The sequence below is a fragment of the Notothenia rossii genome, assembly GCF_949606895.1.
Source record: "Notothenia rossii genome assembly, chromosome: 10".
NCBI classification, from domain to species: Eukaryota; Metazoa; Chordata; class Actinopteri; order Perciformes; family Nototheniidae; genus Notothenia; species Notothenia rossii.
The window spans coordinates 59,728,491-59,743,037 of record NC_136908.1 but is presented as its reverse complement, the minus strand read 5'-3'; the positions used below and the strand labels follow the sequence as shown (position 1 = coordinate 59,743,037).

Below are 14,547 nucleotides of genomic sequence, written 5' to 3'. Positions count from 1 at the left end.
ACTAGAAAGTCATTGGGAGGGCGGTGACTTCTACTAATGCCATGCACTATCCCGCTATGTCAACAAAAGTGAAACATTTGATGGTTTCTTTCATAGCACATGCAACACCTTGCCACAGAGGTTCATTACATTGGCCCAGTAGTTTTTCTGCTATCCTGCTGACATACAAATAAATAAAACTGAATAACCTTGGCCAAGGTAATCACTGTATATTACTGGTCAATGTGAACCTGCATGTTTGCAGTGTATAAGCTATAAAATGCAATGTCAGTAGATCTTAACATTTCATTTCATTTGACCGCCTCTAACAGGCCTGTCCCGATGTGCTGACCTGCAGTTCAGACTCAGCCCTGCAGGATGGAGGAAGAGAGAATACTGTTGAAGTGAAAGCGATCCCCGTCAGCCTCAGTGCTTTCACAAAGTAGCAGCTGCAATCTTTCTGAGATGGAAAAAGACAGCAGGTAAAGAAAGACCACTTAATAATGCACTAAAGGCTCATAGGTGGTGTGTGTGGATATGTGTGTGATGATGAGCCTGAGACATAAAAATTGAAAGTCGAATGTGTATCAGGCAGATTTATAGCATGTCATTGTGTGTTCCTTTTGGATTTGGGGTGAAGTTTCTTTGCTTCACTGCGTACACACACACACACACACACACACACACACACACACACACACACACACACACACACACACACACACACACACACACACACACACACACACACACACACACACACACACACACACACACACACACACACACACACACACACACACACACACACACACACACACACACACACACACACGATGTGGAGTTCCTTCATTGAGCATGTCTCAAGCTCAGCCAAGCATTCAGTTCTCCCAGTGACCTAGAAAGGACTGACAAGGCAAACAAAAGCTCAATCCTATTCCATAAGGTTCATACATTTGGTCACCAAGCAAAGGGTGTACATTTGGAAGAAACAGGTCTTTGTGCTATTAAAAAAAGCTATGTTTTATTCACACTGAATATTAAAAAGGGTTCCATGGGTCATGTAACCCACTGAAGACATTTCACCAAAGCAGTTTTCTATGTTTTTAATTCCAATTTAATTTAATTCATCTTGTTCTTGAACATGGAATAGTTTATAGCTTTGTGAGCCCTGAACGTGTTTAATGTCTAAGTATCTTGAGAATGTTTTCACTTAAATGAAGGCAGTGAAAACTTTTTAAAAACTAAATAGGAGGTGTGTGGCTCAGTGGAGATTGCGCTGGTGTTCGGATCAGGGGAGCTCAGGTTCAAAACCCACTGCATGTCGTTGTTTCCCTGGGCAAGACACTTCACACTTCCATATATATATATCTGGCAGATACAGTATGTCTAGTGTTACGGTTATTAGTATCATTAATGTAATTGTTTGAATAAAAAAAGAAATTATAATTTATAATATATATAATTTATAATTTTTTTGCATGTGTGGTAACAATTTGGACTTTTCCTATAGTTTTGACATTGAACTCGTGTCAAAGTCATCTTGGTGAGTGCAAGTCCCTCTCAGAAATCTTTTTTTCTTCTTTCTTTAATACATAAGTTCTCCGCTAACTTTCTCATATTCACCTATTTGGTGTGAATCTTGCATTGGCCAATCATACCGTGGGATCTTTTCCATTTTGACTCGGCTGGACACATACAGAAGGCGTAAAGCCAGTGCAAGCAGGATTATGAAGGACCCCACCACCCCGGCATAAGACTATCCACACTAGCTTCAAGGATCAGGCAAACACTTACTGTTAAGCCACAAGTCCAATACAGAGACCAAGAAAAGCTTCTTTCCTCAGACCATCACGATGGGGAATTCTGCCCTTTGGCACATTGCATTTTCATGCTTTCACGCTGATGCCTGGAGGATTTCTGTTTTGAGAACGTCAGTCCGTTTGATGTCTGTACACATCGTGACCGCGATAACAACTTGAATCTGTAACGAACTTCAACTTGGACCTAAAGACTTATTGAGCAAGTTCTGTGATGAAAAGTCACGGTCAATGTGATATAACAAACCTCTTTTTTGGTCACAATTGGTGTACAATTGTGGAATTCTCAACAAAAGGATCTAAAGAATTGTATATGTATTTTTCAGTTAAAGAAATTGTAAAAATTAAGAAAGATGGGACTATATGAAGCAGAATGTGAATAAGTCTATGTACTTTGGTCCTGCATTGCTAAATATTTTTGATGTCTTTGATGTGATGTCTGTTCTTTATTTGCAGGTCCCATTGTTGTTATTGTTATTATTGTTATTATTAATATTATTATTATTATTATTATTATTATTATTATTATTATTATTATTATTATTATTATTATTATTATTATTATTATTATTATTATTATTATTATTATGCGCCGCTTTCCACCTTCTTCTCCAGTATGACTCAGATGAGGGTTTACTGTTATGTGTGGCTGTGAACATTTCTTTTTTATTATGAAGGGCAGACCATCTATTTGTATTTATTTTTTTATTTTTTTAGAAAGGGGCAGGTCATATAAGATTTTATTCTTCTCCCTGCTCCTTTTCGCTCAATGATATTTGTCGAGACATGTTTTGTTGGCAATTATTGTACATTTGGTTATTCGTAACATGAGCGGTACAAATACAAATGAAATGAAATTGTCAAATTGAACAATGACATTTTGGACCAACATGGATGTAACTAGACCGGTTCGCAGAGGCCACGAAGCAGTGATTTTAGTTCTTCTTACTTATTGAACACATATTCTTTCACGACACACATTACTTTGTGTGAAAAAGAAACCTTTGAACCTTTGAAAAACATGTCTTGCTCTCAAACAATACGGACTGATTTGATATTTTCAATAAAAGCAAGGACTTTCTTTTGTATTGATCTCGAAGGAGGAGACTGCAGTGGTACAGTATACAGTGAACAGGAGTCGAGGTCACTTGAATACCTCCTTAATTGGCATGAAATTCAGTGGTTATAGAATTGAATAGTAACCATAGCAACAAAAGTGGTCAGGTGCCACAGGAAATTGGGTGGACATAAAAGTAGGATGATTATGAACCATTGTACTATTTTATATAATTGACTGCAGCGTTATATTTCATTTCATTTCAAACCTTTATTTAGACAGATTAGTCCCTTGAGATCATCGATCTCATTTACAAGGGAGACCTGCATCATTTAGTTCCACATGAAACATAAAAACAACATACAAACAACAGAGGATATCATATTTACATATTCAACATTTACAAATACCCAGAGTGTCAGAAAGCATTTCATTTAGACATGCCTTAAATACATTCAAAGAAATAAAAATGCTCAATTTCAATTTTGCCTGTAGACTGTTCCAAGCAAGTGGAGCTGCGCACATAAAAGCTGTCTTACCTAAGACAGTCCTTACTCTTGGCACATCTAACAAGACTATATCCTGTGATCGCAGACAATAGCTGCTTGCAACTTTCTGCTTTATCAATGAACAGATATAATACGGGAGTTTGCCCAACATAGCTTTATAGATAAAAGTGTACCAGTGACTGAGCCTCCGTACAGTGAGTGATGGTAAACCTGCCTTGGTATACAATGTACAGTGATGAGTAAGTGCTTTACAGTTTGTGACAAATCTCAGAGCACTATGATACGCAGCATCTAGTTTGCTTAGGTAGTTGGCAGGTGCATTCATATACAGTAGATCACCATAGTCCAGCACAGGTAAAAAGGTCACAGTGACTAGCCTTTTCCTGGCCTCAAGCGAGAAACAGGACTTATTCCTGAAAAAGAAACCTAGCCTAACCCTCAGTTTTTTAAGCAGGTTATTGACATGAAGTTTAAAAGAGAGACAGTCATCAAGCAAGATACCAAGGTATTTGTAACAGGCAACAACTTCAAGTTTTGTTCCTTGCGTTGATACAATATCTAAAACAGGCTCTGGTGACTTTTTAGCTTTTGAAAAGAGCATTATCTTGGTTTTATCCACATTTAAAAGAAGCTTTAGTTCAGAGAGCTGAGTCTGAATAATGTTAAAAACAGCCTGTAATTTAACAACCGCCTCCTGAATGGAGGGACCTGCACAATACATCACGGTATCGTCCGCATAAAAATGTAAAGTAGCTTCATCCACATTTTCACCTAAACTGTTGATATATATGGAGAATAAAAGTGGACCTAAAACAGAACCTTGAGGAACACCATTAGCAATGTTTAACCACTCAGAAGACAGCCCATCAAAGTGAACACATTGGGACCTTTCAGAGAGGTAGTTCACAAACCACCCCACTGCATGGCTGGATATGCCAGTACTGAGTAGCCTCTGTTTTAAGACGCGATGATCAACGGTGTCAAACGCTTTGGAAAGGTCAATAAACAGAGCTGCACAACTCTGTTTATTATCTAGCATACTAGTAATATCATTTACCACTTTCATTGTTGCAGTGATGGTGCTATGTTTCTTCCTGAAGCCTGACTGATGTTTAGACAGGATATCATTTATACATAAAAACTCCTTTACTTGTTCACTCACAAGTCGTTCGAGCACCTTAGCCAAAACTGACAATTTAGAGATTGGCCTATAGTTATTTAAAATAGTTGCCTCCCCTCCTTTCAGTAGAGGCAGGACATAAGCAGACTTCCATACTTTAGGAATTGTATTTGTGCTGAGGGAGAGGTTAAAAAGAGAAGTAAGAGGTGGAGCAATAAAATCTGCAGCTATCTTTAAAAAGAAAGGTTCTACGTTGTCCGGGCCAGCCGGTTTCTTAGGATCTAACTTGGATAAAGCTTCATGGACAATACCAACAGTTAAAGGAGTAAAACTGAAAGGGTTTTCCAGACCACATTGTTCAGAGTCAAGGACTGGAGCATTCACAGAAGCAGAAGCACAGTCAGTGACAGAATCAAACAGAGAGCCACAAGAGACAAAATGCTTATTAAAGCAATTTAGCATGGTGGCCCTGTCTGATATAATGCCAGATGCTGTGGTGAGGTACGGAGGTAGCTCATTTGGGATATCACCAGTGGAAATCGATTTTATGGCTTTCCAAAATTTACTAGGATTATTCAGGTTTTCTGTGGTAACTGACAAATAGTACTTTGACTTAGCACTTTTGACATTTGAAGTAAAGCTATTCCTTAGCTGCCTAAAGCGTAGCCATTCTACCTCTGAGCCTGATTTCCTAGCCTTTGCCCAGGCATTGTTTCTCTCATGAAGGAGACTGGACATTTCAGCAGAAAACCAGGGATTGTTTCGTCCCTTCACTCTAAATTTACGCAGAGGTGCATGTTTATCTATAATTTTTATAAAACCAAGATAAAAATAAGACCATGCAGTTTCTACATCAGCACACAGATCGATTTTTCCCCAATCAAAATCAAACAGATCATGTAAAAAACCCTGCTCCACTAAGTGTTTTTTATCTCTCTTTGTGATGATGCGTGGTTTAACTTTTTGGACCTTAGTTTTCCTAATTGTGGCTACAACACAGTGGTCACTCACATCATTAGCAAATACTCCCACAGATGAGTATTTATATGGAACATTTGTTAAAATTAGATCAATTAAGGAGGATTTATTTGGGGACTTAATATTTGGGCGAGTAGGACTGTCTATAATCTGAGTAATGTTCAAAGAGGTACACAGGTTTTTAAAATCCTCTGACACAGAAGTTAACCAATCCCAATTAAAATCACCAAGCAGCACTATTTCCTTGTAGGAAAGTTGAGATAACAGTTTTGCCAATGAAGATAAGGAGTCCTTGACAGCCGAGGGGGCCCTGTAGCAACCCACCACCATGACCTGTTGACCCTTTGTTACTTCGACATTCACAGCTAAAAATTCTAGTTGTTTACTAACAGATTTGGAAACCATTTTTGTTACACAAAACTTATTTTTCACATAAATGGCAACGCCACCACCTTTTTTAGGACGGTCAGTGCGATATACATTGTAACCATTTATGTAAATGTCAGAGGCCAAGATCGATTTGTCTAGCCACGTTTCTGATAAGACAATGACATCAGCATCAGTTGAACTCGCCCAAATACGGACAAAATCTAATTTAGGTAACAGACTGCGCACATTTAAATGAATTAAACCTAACCCCGATCTAGAAATAAAATCAGCAGGAGTAGCTATTTGACTAAAACTACCAGGTGGACCCGGATTTGGCTGTACATTTCCTGATAGTAACAACAATAAAAATACCAAGCACCTTTTCCTCTTAATCAACACACATACATTTTCAGCAGTTTTAGAGTCACCAGCAAACTTCGCAAAAGTGAGATTAGAGTTCAAAAAACAATTCTGAAGGACCATTGTGGCAGGCATGTGAGAAAGACAGACATTTGACGAAATGAATGTCCGCGACAGTGCAACTAGCAATTGTTTGTGCAACCCATCCGAACCTGTACAGGGGATGTCCACTGCGGGCGGCAGAACAGACCCGCATCCAGCAGAATTGTCAGGATGACTAGCGAACTTCTCCTTGTCCAGCACAGTCAAAAAAAGGCACAGCAGAAACACGACATTTGCCATTTTCCCAGTCCAGCTCAACAGCATCCACGATGTTCCCGAAGCAAAACCACGTCAGATATGCTCTGCTCTTCTGACATTATGCACTGTATGTTTATTCATTGCTGAAGTAGCAGGTAGAGAACATGCATTATATCTGATTCTATTTTATAGAACTGCATGTGACAGGGACAAACAAACAAGTCATTACTTTACAAGGACGTTACAGTCAAGAGGGCCCGCACAGAAGTACAGAGAGGAGTCTCATATTCCTCTTAGAGGTCACCTATTATGCAAAATCCACTTTCCCATGTCTCTTCTACATCACCATGTGTCCCCTCTTCTCCATGTGTCCCCTCTTCTTCATGTGTCCCCTCTTCTTCATGTCTCTTCTACATCAACATGTGTCCCCTCTTCTTCATGTCTCTTCTACATCAACATGTGTCCCCTCTTCTTCATGTCTCTTCTACATCAACATGTGTCCCCTCTTCTTCATTTCTCTTCTACATCTACATGTGTCCCCTCTTCTTCATGTCTCTTCTCCATCAACATGTGTCCCCTCTTCTTCATGTCTCTTCTAAATCAACATGTGTCCCCTCTTCTTCATGTCTCTTCTACATCAACATGTGTCCCCTCTTCTTCATGTCTCTTCTACATCAACATGTGTACCCTCTTCTTCATGTCTCTTCTACATCAACATGTGTCCCCTCTTCTTCATGTCTCTTCTACATCAACATGTGTACCCTCTTCTTCATGTCTCTTCTACATCAACATGTGTCCCCTCTGTGTAAAGAGACTCTGAACGTTTCAGGAACAAAGATTCTCTCTCTTTTTGATCCATTTCTATAAAAACCTGTCTGAAAATGAGCTGATCAGATTTTGGCCACTTTGTGATGTCATAACGACGTGTTGTCTGATGTAACCATTAGCCAATCAGCAACCAAGGTAACCCCCCCCCCCCTTATCACCTGAATCTCCTCCTAGAGCACCATTGTATTCTTTGTAACCAAATGTCTCTCAGAGGGGCGTGGGGAGGGGCTCCTTATTTACATCTAAAGTAACAGACAGAGAATCAGCACTTTGGAAACAGGGCTGAAACAGAGGGGATTATGGGTAATGCTGCATTGATTTGTTTGGTGTTTCAGCCAATCAGAGACAGGTTCTGTATATATCTGAGACCTGTGATATATTGATGAAAAACAGAATAACAGGGGACCTTCAAAGGGATAGGAGGATTATCTTTAGCTGAAAAAAGGTGAAGTTGAAAAGAGAAACGGTGCTTTGCTGCCCTCGCTATCACCCGTGCTAACTTACATCTAACTGACATGTGGACTCTGACAGAGTGGAAATGAGCAGGAGATGAGGTTTCGACCCACTGACTCACATCTCATCTGGTTCTGTCTTATACATAACCATGTTGAGCTGCGTGACCTGATCTGTGTGCATGTGCTCATCTGTGTCAGGCTGCTGCTGCGCTGCACACGGCATGAGTGAGTATTGAGTGGAAATTCATTTTGTCAATTTTATTTTTTAATGTGATATGTCGAGTCTCGCAATGGTTGACTAAATGATTCTACACTGAACAAAAATATAAACGCAACACTTTTGTTTTTGCTCCCATTTTTCATGAGATGAACTCAAAGATCTAAAACATTTTCTACGTACACAAAATAACCATTTCTCTCAAATATTGTTCACAAATCTGAAAAAATCTGTGATAGTGAGCACTTCTCCTTTGCCGAGATAATCCATCCCACCTCACAGGTGTGGCATATCAAGATGCTGATTAGACAGCATGATTATTGCACAGGTGTGCCTTAGGCTGGCCACAATAAAAGGCCACTCTGAAACGTGCAGTTTTGCTTTATTGGGGGGGTCTGGGGGGGTCCGAAAACCAGTCAGTATCTGGTGTAACCACCATTTGCCTCACGTAGTGCAACACATCTCCTTCGCATAGAGTTGATCAGGTTGTTGATTGTGGCCTGTGGAATGTTGGTCCACTCCTCTTTAGGGCTGAACGATCTATCGTTTTAGACCGAAAATCGCGATCTCAGACAACACGATTTTGGGATCGTCAAAGCTGCGGTTTTTCTTGGTGCATAATAATAATAATTTCGTCAATAATTTCACATGAATGCCCAAGGCTCTGTGCCAGCTACCAATCAGAAAGCTGCAGCCTGCACGTGACCAGATGACGTGTTCTCCACCCCAATCAGTGTGTAGCTCGTCATTAAATTTCAAGCATGGCAGAAGCGGGAGCAGAAGCGGAGCCGACTAAATTAATACCAAAAAGAAACAGCACGTCGGTCATTTGGCAGTATTTTGGATTTGAGGATGATGATGAACACCATAAACAGGTGATGTGCCAAACATGTCGTGTAAAAGTGGCTACATCGGCTGGCAATACCACCAATTTACATCGCCACTTGAGAGTTCACCACCTGAACTTGTATGAGCAGTGCATGGCGAAAAAGAACCGTGAAACATCAAGCAGCAGCCATACTTCGGCAAGTCAGCCAACAATAACATCATCGTTCGCCAGTGTGACGCCTTATGAAAAAACTAGCCGAAGACACAAGGAGATTACCGCTGCCGTAACGACTTACATATCGAAGGACATGGTGTCTGTAAACACAGTGACCAAAGACGCATTTAAAAGTTTGCTACGCACAATGGATAAGAGGTATGTTCTGCCCTCCCGCACATACTTCAATCAAGTTGCCATCCCACAGCTCTACACAGAATGTAAGGCCAAAGTTCTAAATGATCTGGAAAACACGGAGTTTTATGCGTCAACTACTGATCTGTGGTCAAGCAGAACGACCGAGCCCTACATGAGTTTGACCGTGCATTTCGTCAACGCCAACTTCGAGTTGTGTAGCCGCTGCCTGCAGACAGCATACTTCCCCACTGACCATACAGGGGAGAATATTGCCATGGGGCTGAAGGAGTGCTTGGCCAACTGGGGTCTAAAAGAAGAGGCCCAGACGTGCATAACAACAGACAATGCTACAAATATGATCAAAGCAATGGAACTTAACCAATGGACCAGACTGCAGTGCTTCGGACACAGGCTGCATCTTGCAATTGGTAAGTACAAGAATGTGTGTTCGTGCGAGTGTGTATGTTTACAAAGTTACTACAAGTGTGAGAGTTCGTATTATCCTCGCAGAGGCCCTAGTCTCTGCTATATTACTCTGCCCTCAAACACAGTTGGGAGGGGGGAGGGACGAAGCGCCGAGAGGTTTGTTGTCAAGCTGTAGTTAGCTGACCAACTGTTAGCGCAATGCTACTTTAACATACTGTTTATCCTAGTGAGAAAAATGAACCCTTTCATGGGTAAACTTTAAAACCTCCCATTACTGCTTGCTTCTGTTTAATTGCGGATTGCCGAGAGATGCAAAGGCGGTCTCCCCTATTTTTGAAGCCCTTACTAATGGGTCAATGACGTTTTTGTAGTAGCAGATGTCAGAGTGGTGCAACCACAGCTGATGCCACTATATTACGAATTAAATGATTTTTTGTTTTTTAGTGGAATATCTAAAAAGCATATTCCTTGCTTGTACATTAATTACCAATTACAAATTAATTTATGGGCAATAACTTACTGTGGTAGTACCACCTGACGTCTGCTGCTAAAAAAACGTAATTGAACTTAATACAAGATGACAACAGATGTAATCAATATGTTATGAATTCTGTGTTATGAACTATCCTTATGGCTTTTCATACTGTAATACATGTAATGTTTTCCACCAGAAAATGCTGTCAAAGATGATCAAAGAATCAAACGGGCCACAGGACTTTGCAAGCAGCTGGTTGTGGTCTTCACTCACAGTTGGAAGAAGAAGAGGGCATTCAAACAGGCACAGCAAGACTTAAACCTACCTCAACAGTCACTGGTCACTGAATGTCCGACACGATGGGGCTCCCGGCAGAAAATGATTGGGAGGGTGTTGGAGCAGAGCAATGCACTGTGCCAGGTTCTGTCTGAAGACAGGAAGACGCGGCACCTGATCCCCACTTGGCAAGACATAGATGTACTTGAATCTGTAAACAATGCCCTCGGTCCTCTTCAGGAGTTCACAGACGCCCTCTCAGGTGAGGACTACGTAAGCGTGTCATACCTGAAGCCAGTGCTCCATCTCCTCAGAACAGCAACGCTTGCTGAAACTGACCAGGACACGAATCTCACCAAGGAGATCAAATCAAGAGCTCTCCACTACATTGAAGAGAAATACAGCGACCCAGTGACACAGGAGCTCTTGGACATCACATCCTTCCTTGATCCAAGATTCAAGACAAGCTACATAAGCGAAGAGAATGTCCCATACATCAAAGACAGAGTGAAGATGGAAATGGAACAGGTGGCACAAAAGGTAAGCTGTCCTTTTTCTTTGTTGTTTCAAAATAAAACAAAAAGTTGTATTTTTAGTTTTTTTTAACTATACTCTACTGACATTTTAAACTTTTAGACAAAATGCCTCGTTGGTCTTAATCACAACTGATAGCAAAACATTGATGCCTCTTATTACTGTGTGTTGTAGGAGCAGAGGGCTTGTGTCACAACCCATACCATGCCCCTGAGTGCAGAAGAAGAACCACCATCCACCTCTACAAAACGAAAGCGGTCACTGGGCAGCTTTTTTAAGACCAAGGTGGTCCCTGCTTCCTCTACTGTGCAGTTGGAGGATACCATTAAAGCAGAACTGGACAACTACCTCATAACTCCTACCATTGATGGAGAGCAAGATCCACTGGCCTGGTGGAGAGTGCACAATGTCAACTTCCCATGGCTTAGCAAGTTGGCTCGTAAGTACCTTTGCATACCAGCAACGAGTGCACCATCAGAGAGACTGTTCAGTGCCAGTGGCAATATTGTCACATGTCAGCGTGCATGTCTGAAGCCAGCAAAGGTTGACATGTTGGTTTTCTTGGCCAAAAATCTCTGAAGGGATGAAGGGGAAGATTTATTGATTTTTGTTGTTGTTCTTCTGCACTTTGCCCTGAAATCTCTTATCGGCACCTTACCCTGACATGTCTTTGTTCCATTAAAAAAGATGTTCACTCTTTTTTACTTATCTTTTGTATACAGACTAGATGTAAAATAATTTAACCAGTTTGACATCTTTTCTTGATGAGGACAATGTAGGGTAATTTAAACTTTTTAAATTATTATGATTATTATTATTATTTATTTTTAGTACCTTTACATTTCACTTCCTCTTGCCACTTTATTTGAAGAAGAAGCACAGGTTTCTGAATACACGGGTTGAATATCTGTAACTGCTGCTGATGTTGATGTTCATAATCAATCAATCAATCAATCAATGTTTATTTATATAGCCCAATATCACAAATGTTACATTTGTCTCAGTGGACTTCACAGTTTGTACAGAATATCAGTATGACAATACGACACCCTCTGTCCTTAGACCCTCACATCGTACAAGGAAAAACTTCCAGAGAAAACCCAGTTTAAAGGGAAAAATGGGAGAAACCTCAGGGAGAGCAACAGAGGAGGGATCCCTCTCCCAGGACGGACAGACGTGCAATAGATGCCGTGTGTAAATTGAAAAGATAATACATTTGCAACATAGGTAGTCCAAATGTTTGGAAATGCATGTGTGTATAATAGGAAGATGAATCCATGAGTATATCCATCCAGGACTTATGATCCAGGACCACAGCCACGACTCAAGATCCAGGACTCGCAATCCATGACACAGGACCGCAGGATCATCCATGACTCCGGATCCCGGCGTATATAGACACCAAAAAGAAAGACATTTGGGGAAGCTGGGTTAATCGGAACATGAGAGTACACAGGTATAGACAGAGAGAAGGAAGAAGTAAGATGTCCCCCGACAAACTAAGCCTATATCAGCAAAACTAGGGGCTGAATCTAATCAGCCCTAACTATAAGCTTTATCAAAAAGGAAGGTCTTAAGCGCACTCTTAAAAACGGATAGGGTGTCTGCCGTCCGAACACAAACTGGAAGCTGATTCCACAAAAGTGGAGCTTGATAAGAAAAGGCTCTGGCTCCCATTGTACTTTTAGAGACTCTAGGAACAACCAACAACCCTGCATTCTTGGAACGCAATGCCCTAGTAGGACAATAGGGTATAATGAGTTCTTTAAGGTAAGATGGCGCCTGCCCATTAAGGGCTTTGTAGGCGAGAAGAAGAATTTTAAATTCTATCCTGTGTTCTATAGGGAGCCAATGTAAGGCAGCCAGAACAGGAGTAATGTGGTCCCTTTTCCTAACTCTGGTTAGTACACGAGCTGCAGCATTTTGAATCAGCTGAAGCGATTTGACTGACTTCTTGGTACACCCTGATAATAAGGAGTTACAATAATCCAGCCTTGAAGTAACAAATGCATGGACTAGTTTCTCTGCATCGTTTTGAGGCAAGATATGCCTGATTTTTGCAATGTTACGTAGATGGAAGTAGATGGTCCTTGAAATTGATTTTATGTGGGTGTTAAAGGATAAATCCTGATCAAATATAACACCAAGATTCCTTACAGTCTCACTGGAGGCCAAATTAATGCCATCCATAGTTAATATATCTTTAGATAAAAAAATGTTCTTAGGTTCTTCGGGCCAAGTACAATAACTTCAGTTTTGGTCGTGTTTAACATCAAAAAATTTAAGGTCATCCACGTTTTTAAGTCCTTGAGGCAGTCTTGAATTTTATTTAGATGATTAATTTCATCAGGCTTGATTGATAAATATAGTTGAGTATCATCCGCATAACAATGAAAGTTTACAGAATGATTCCTTATAATATTGCCTAACGGAAGCATATATAGGGTGAACAAAATAGGTCCAAGCACTGAGCCCTGTGGCACTCCATGGCTAACTTTGGTTTGCATGGAAGATTCATCGTTGACACGTACAAACTGAGAGCGTTCAGATAGATAGGACCTAAACCAGCCTAAAGCAGTTCCCTGTATGCCAACTAAGTGCTCTAGTCTTTGCAATAGGATATCATGGTCGATAGTATCAAATGCAGCACTAAGATCGAGCAAGACAAGAATAGAGACAAGTCCCTTGTCAGAGGCTATTAGAATGTCATAAGCTAGCTCCTTTGAGCCATTTTGCACTACTTTTAAGGTAAGACTTCTTTTTTTGCTCCACTTTGTTGTTATAATTTATAATTTGTATGTAGCCTACGTTATTTTACAAAAGTGCAATTATTTTTGATGCTGCTGAGCCATTGATCTTTTTAATGCTTGATATTTTGTTAATAAACAGTCTTGCATTTGAAATCTGTTGCCAGCCGTTTTCATTCTTGCATTATCTTAATGAAATTCATTGTTTTAATTAATTTACACTGAAACTTGATTTAAAGAAAATAAATCGTGGTTGAAATCGAAACCGCAATCTCTGCCAGAAAAATCGCAATTTCAATTTTTTCTTAAAATCGTTCAGCCCTACTCCTCTTCAATGGCTGGAAGTTGCTGGATATTGGCAGGAACTGGAACACGCTGTCGTATACGCCGATCCAGAGCATCCCAAACATGCTCAATGGGTGACATGTTAGGGTTAGGGTTTAACCCTAGGGTTTTCGGACCCCCCCAGACCCCCCCAATAAAGCAAAACTGGCCAAGAGTGGCCTTTTATTGTGGCCAGCCTAAGGCACACCTGTGCAATAATCATGCTGTCTAATCAGCATCTTGATATGCCACACCTGTGAGGTGGGATGGATTATCTCGGCAAAGGAGAAGTGCTCACTATCACAGATTCTTTCAGATTTGTGAACAATATTTGAGAGAAATGGTTATTTTGTGTATATAGAAAATGTTTTAGATCTTTGAGTTCATCTCATGAAAAATGGGAGCAAAAACAAAAGTGTTGCATTTATATTTTTGTTCAGTGTAATAACCAAATAAAAAGCAGGCAGTTATCTTGAGTAATGTAGAAGGACTCGGCTCATGCACCTCCACTTTTATACTTAACTATAGGGATATACAGTATGAACCCCTATTGGTATTCGATTTCAGGTCAGCCAATATTAATAAAAAAAAAA

General features: G+C 40.4%; 2 protein-coding genes across 3 annotated transcripts in view; both read left to right on the top strand.

The window, feature by feature from the left end:
• LOC307022601 (uncharacterized protein) overlaps positions 1-14,547 on the top strand; it is a 138,027-nt gene that overhangs the window by 82,432 nt on the left and 41,048 nt on the right. The window contains exon 1 of one of the 2 annotated variants that reach the window (XR_013803449.1): positions 343-461. The exons of the other annotated variant lie outside the window; for it this stretch is intronic. The gene's annotated coding sequence lies outside the window, so the exon portion shown is untranslated. Of the gene's footprint in view, positions 1-342; positions 462-14,547 lie in introns of those variants that run through there. 2 annotated transcript variants of the gene reach the window in all.
• LOC307022039 (E3 SUMO-protein ligase ZBED1-like) lies at positions 9,183-12,512 on the top strand (the record flags this gene model as incomplete). The annotated part of the gene is made up of 3 exons (XM_079654614.1): positions 9,183-9,600; positions 10,270-10,889; positions 11,058-12,512. 3 exons carry the CDS (start codon positions 9,183-9,185, stop codon positions 11,460-11,462), a joined length of 1,443 nt encoding a protein of 480 aa, XP_079510740.1. The 3' UTR covers positions 11,463-12,512.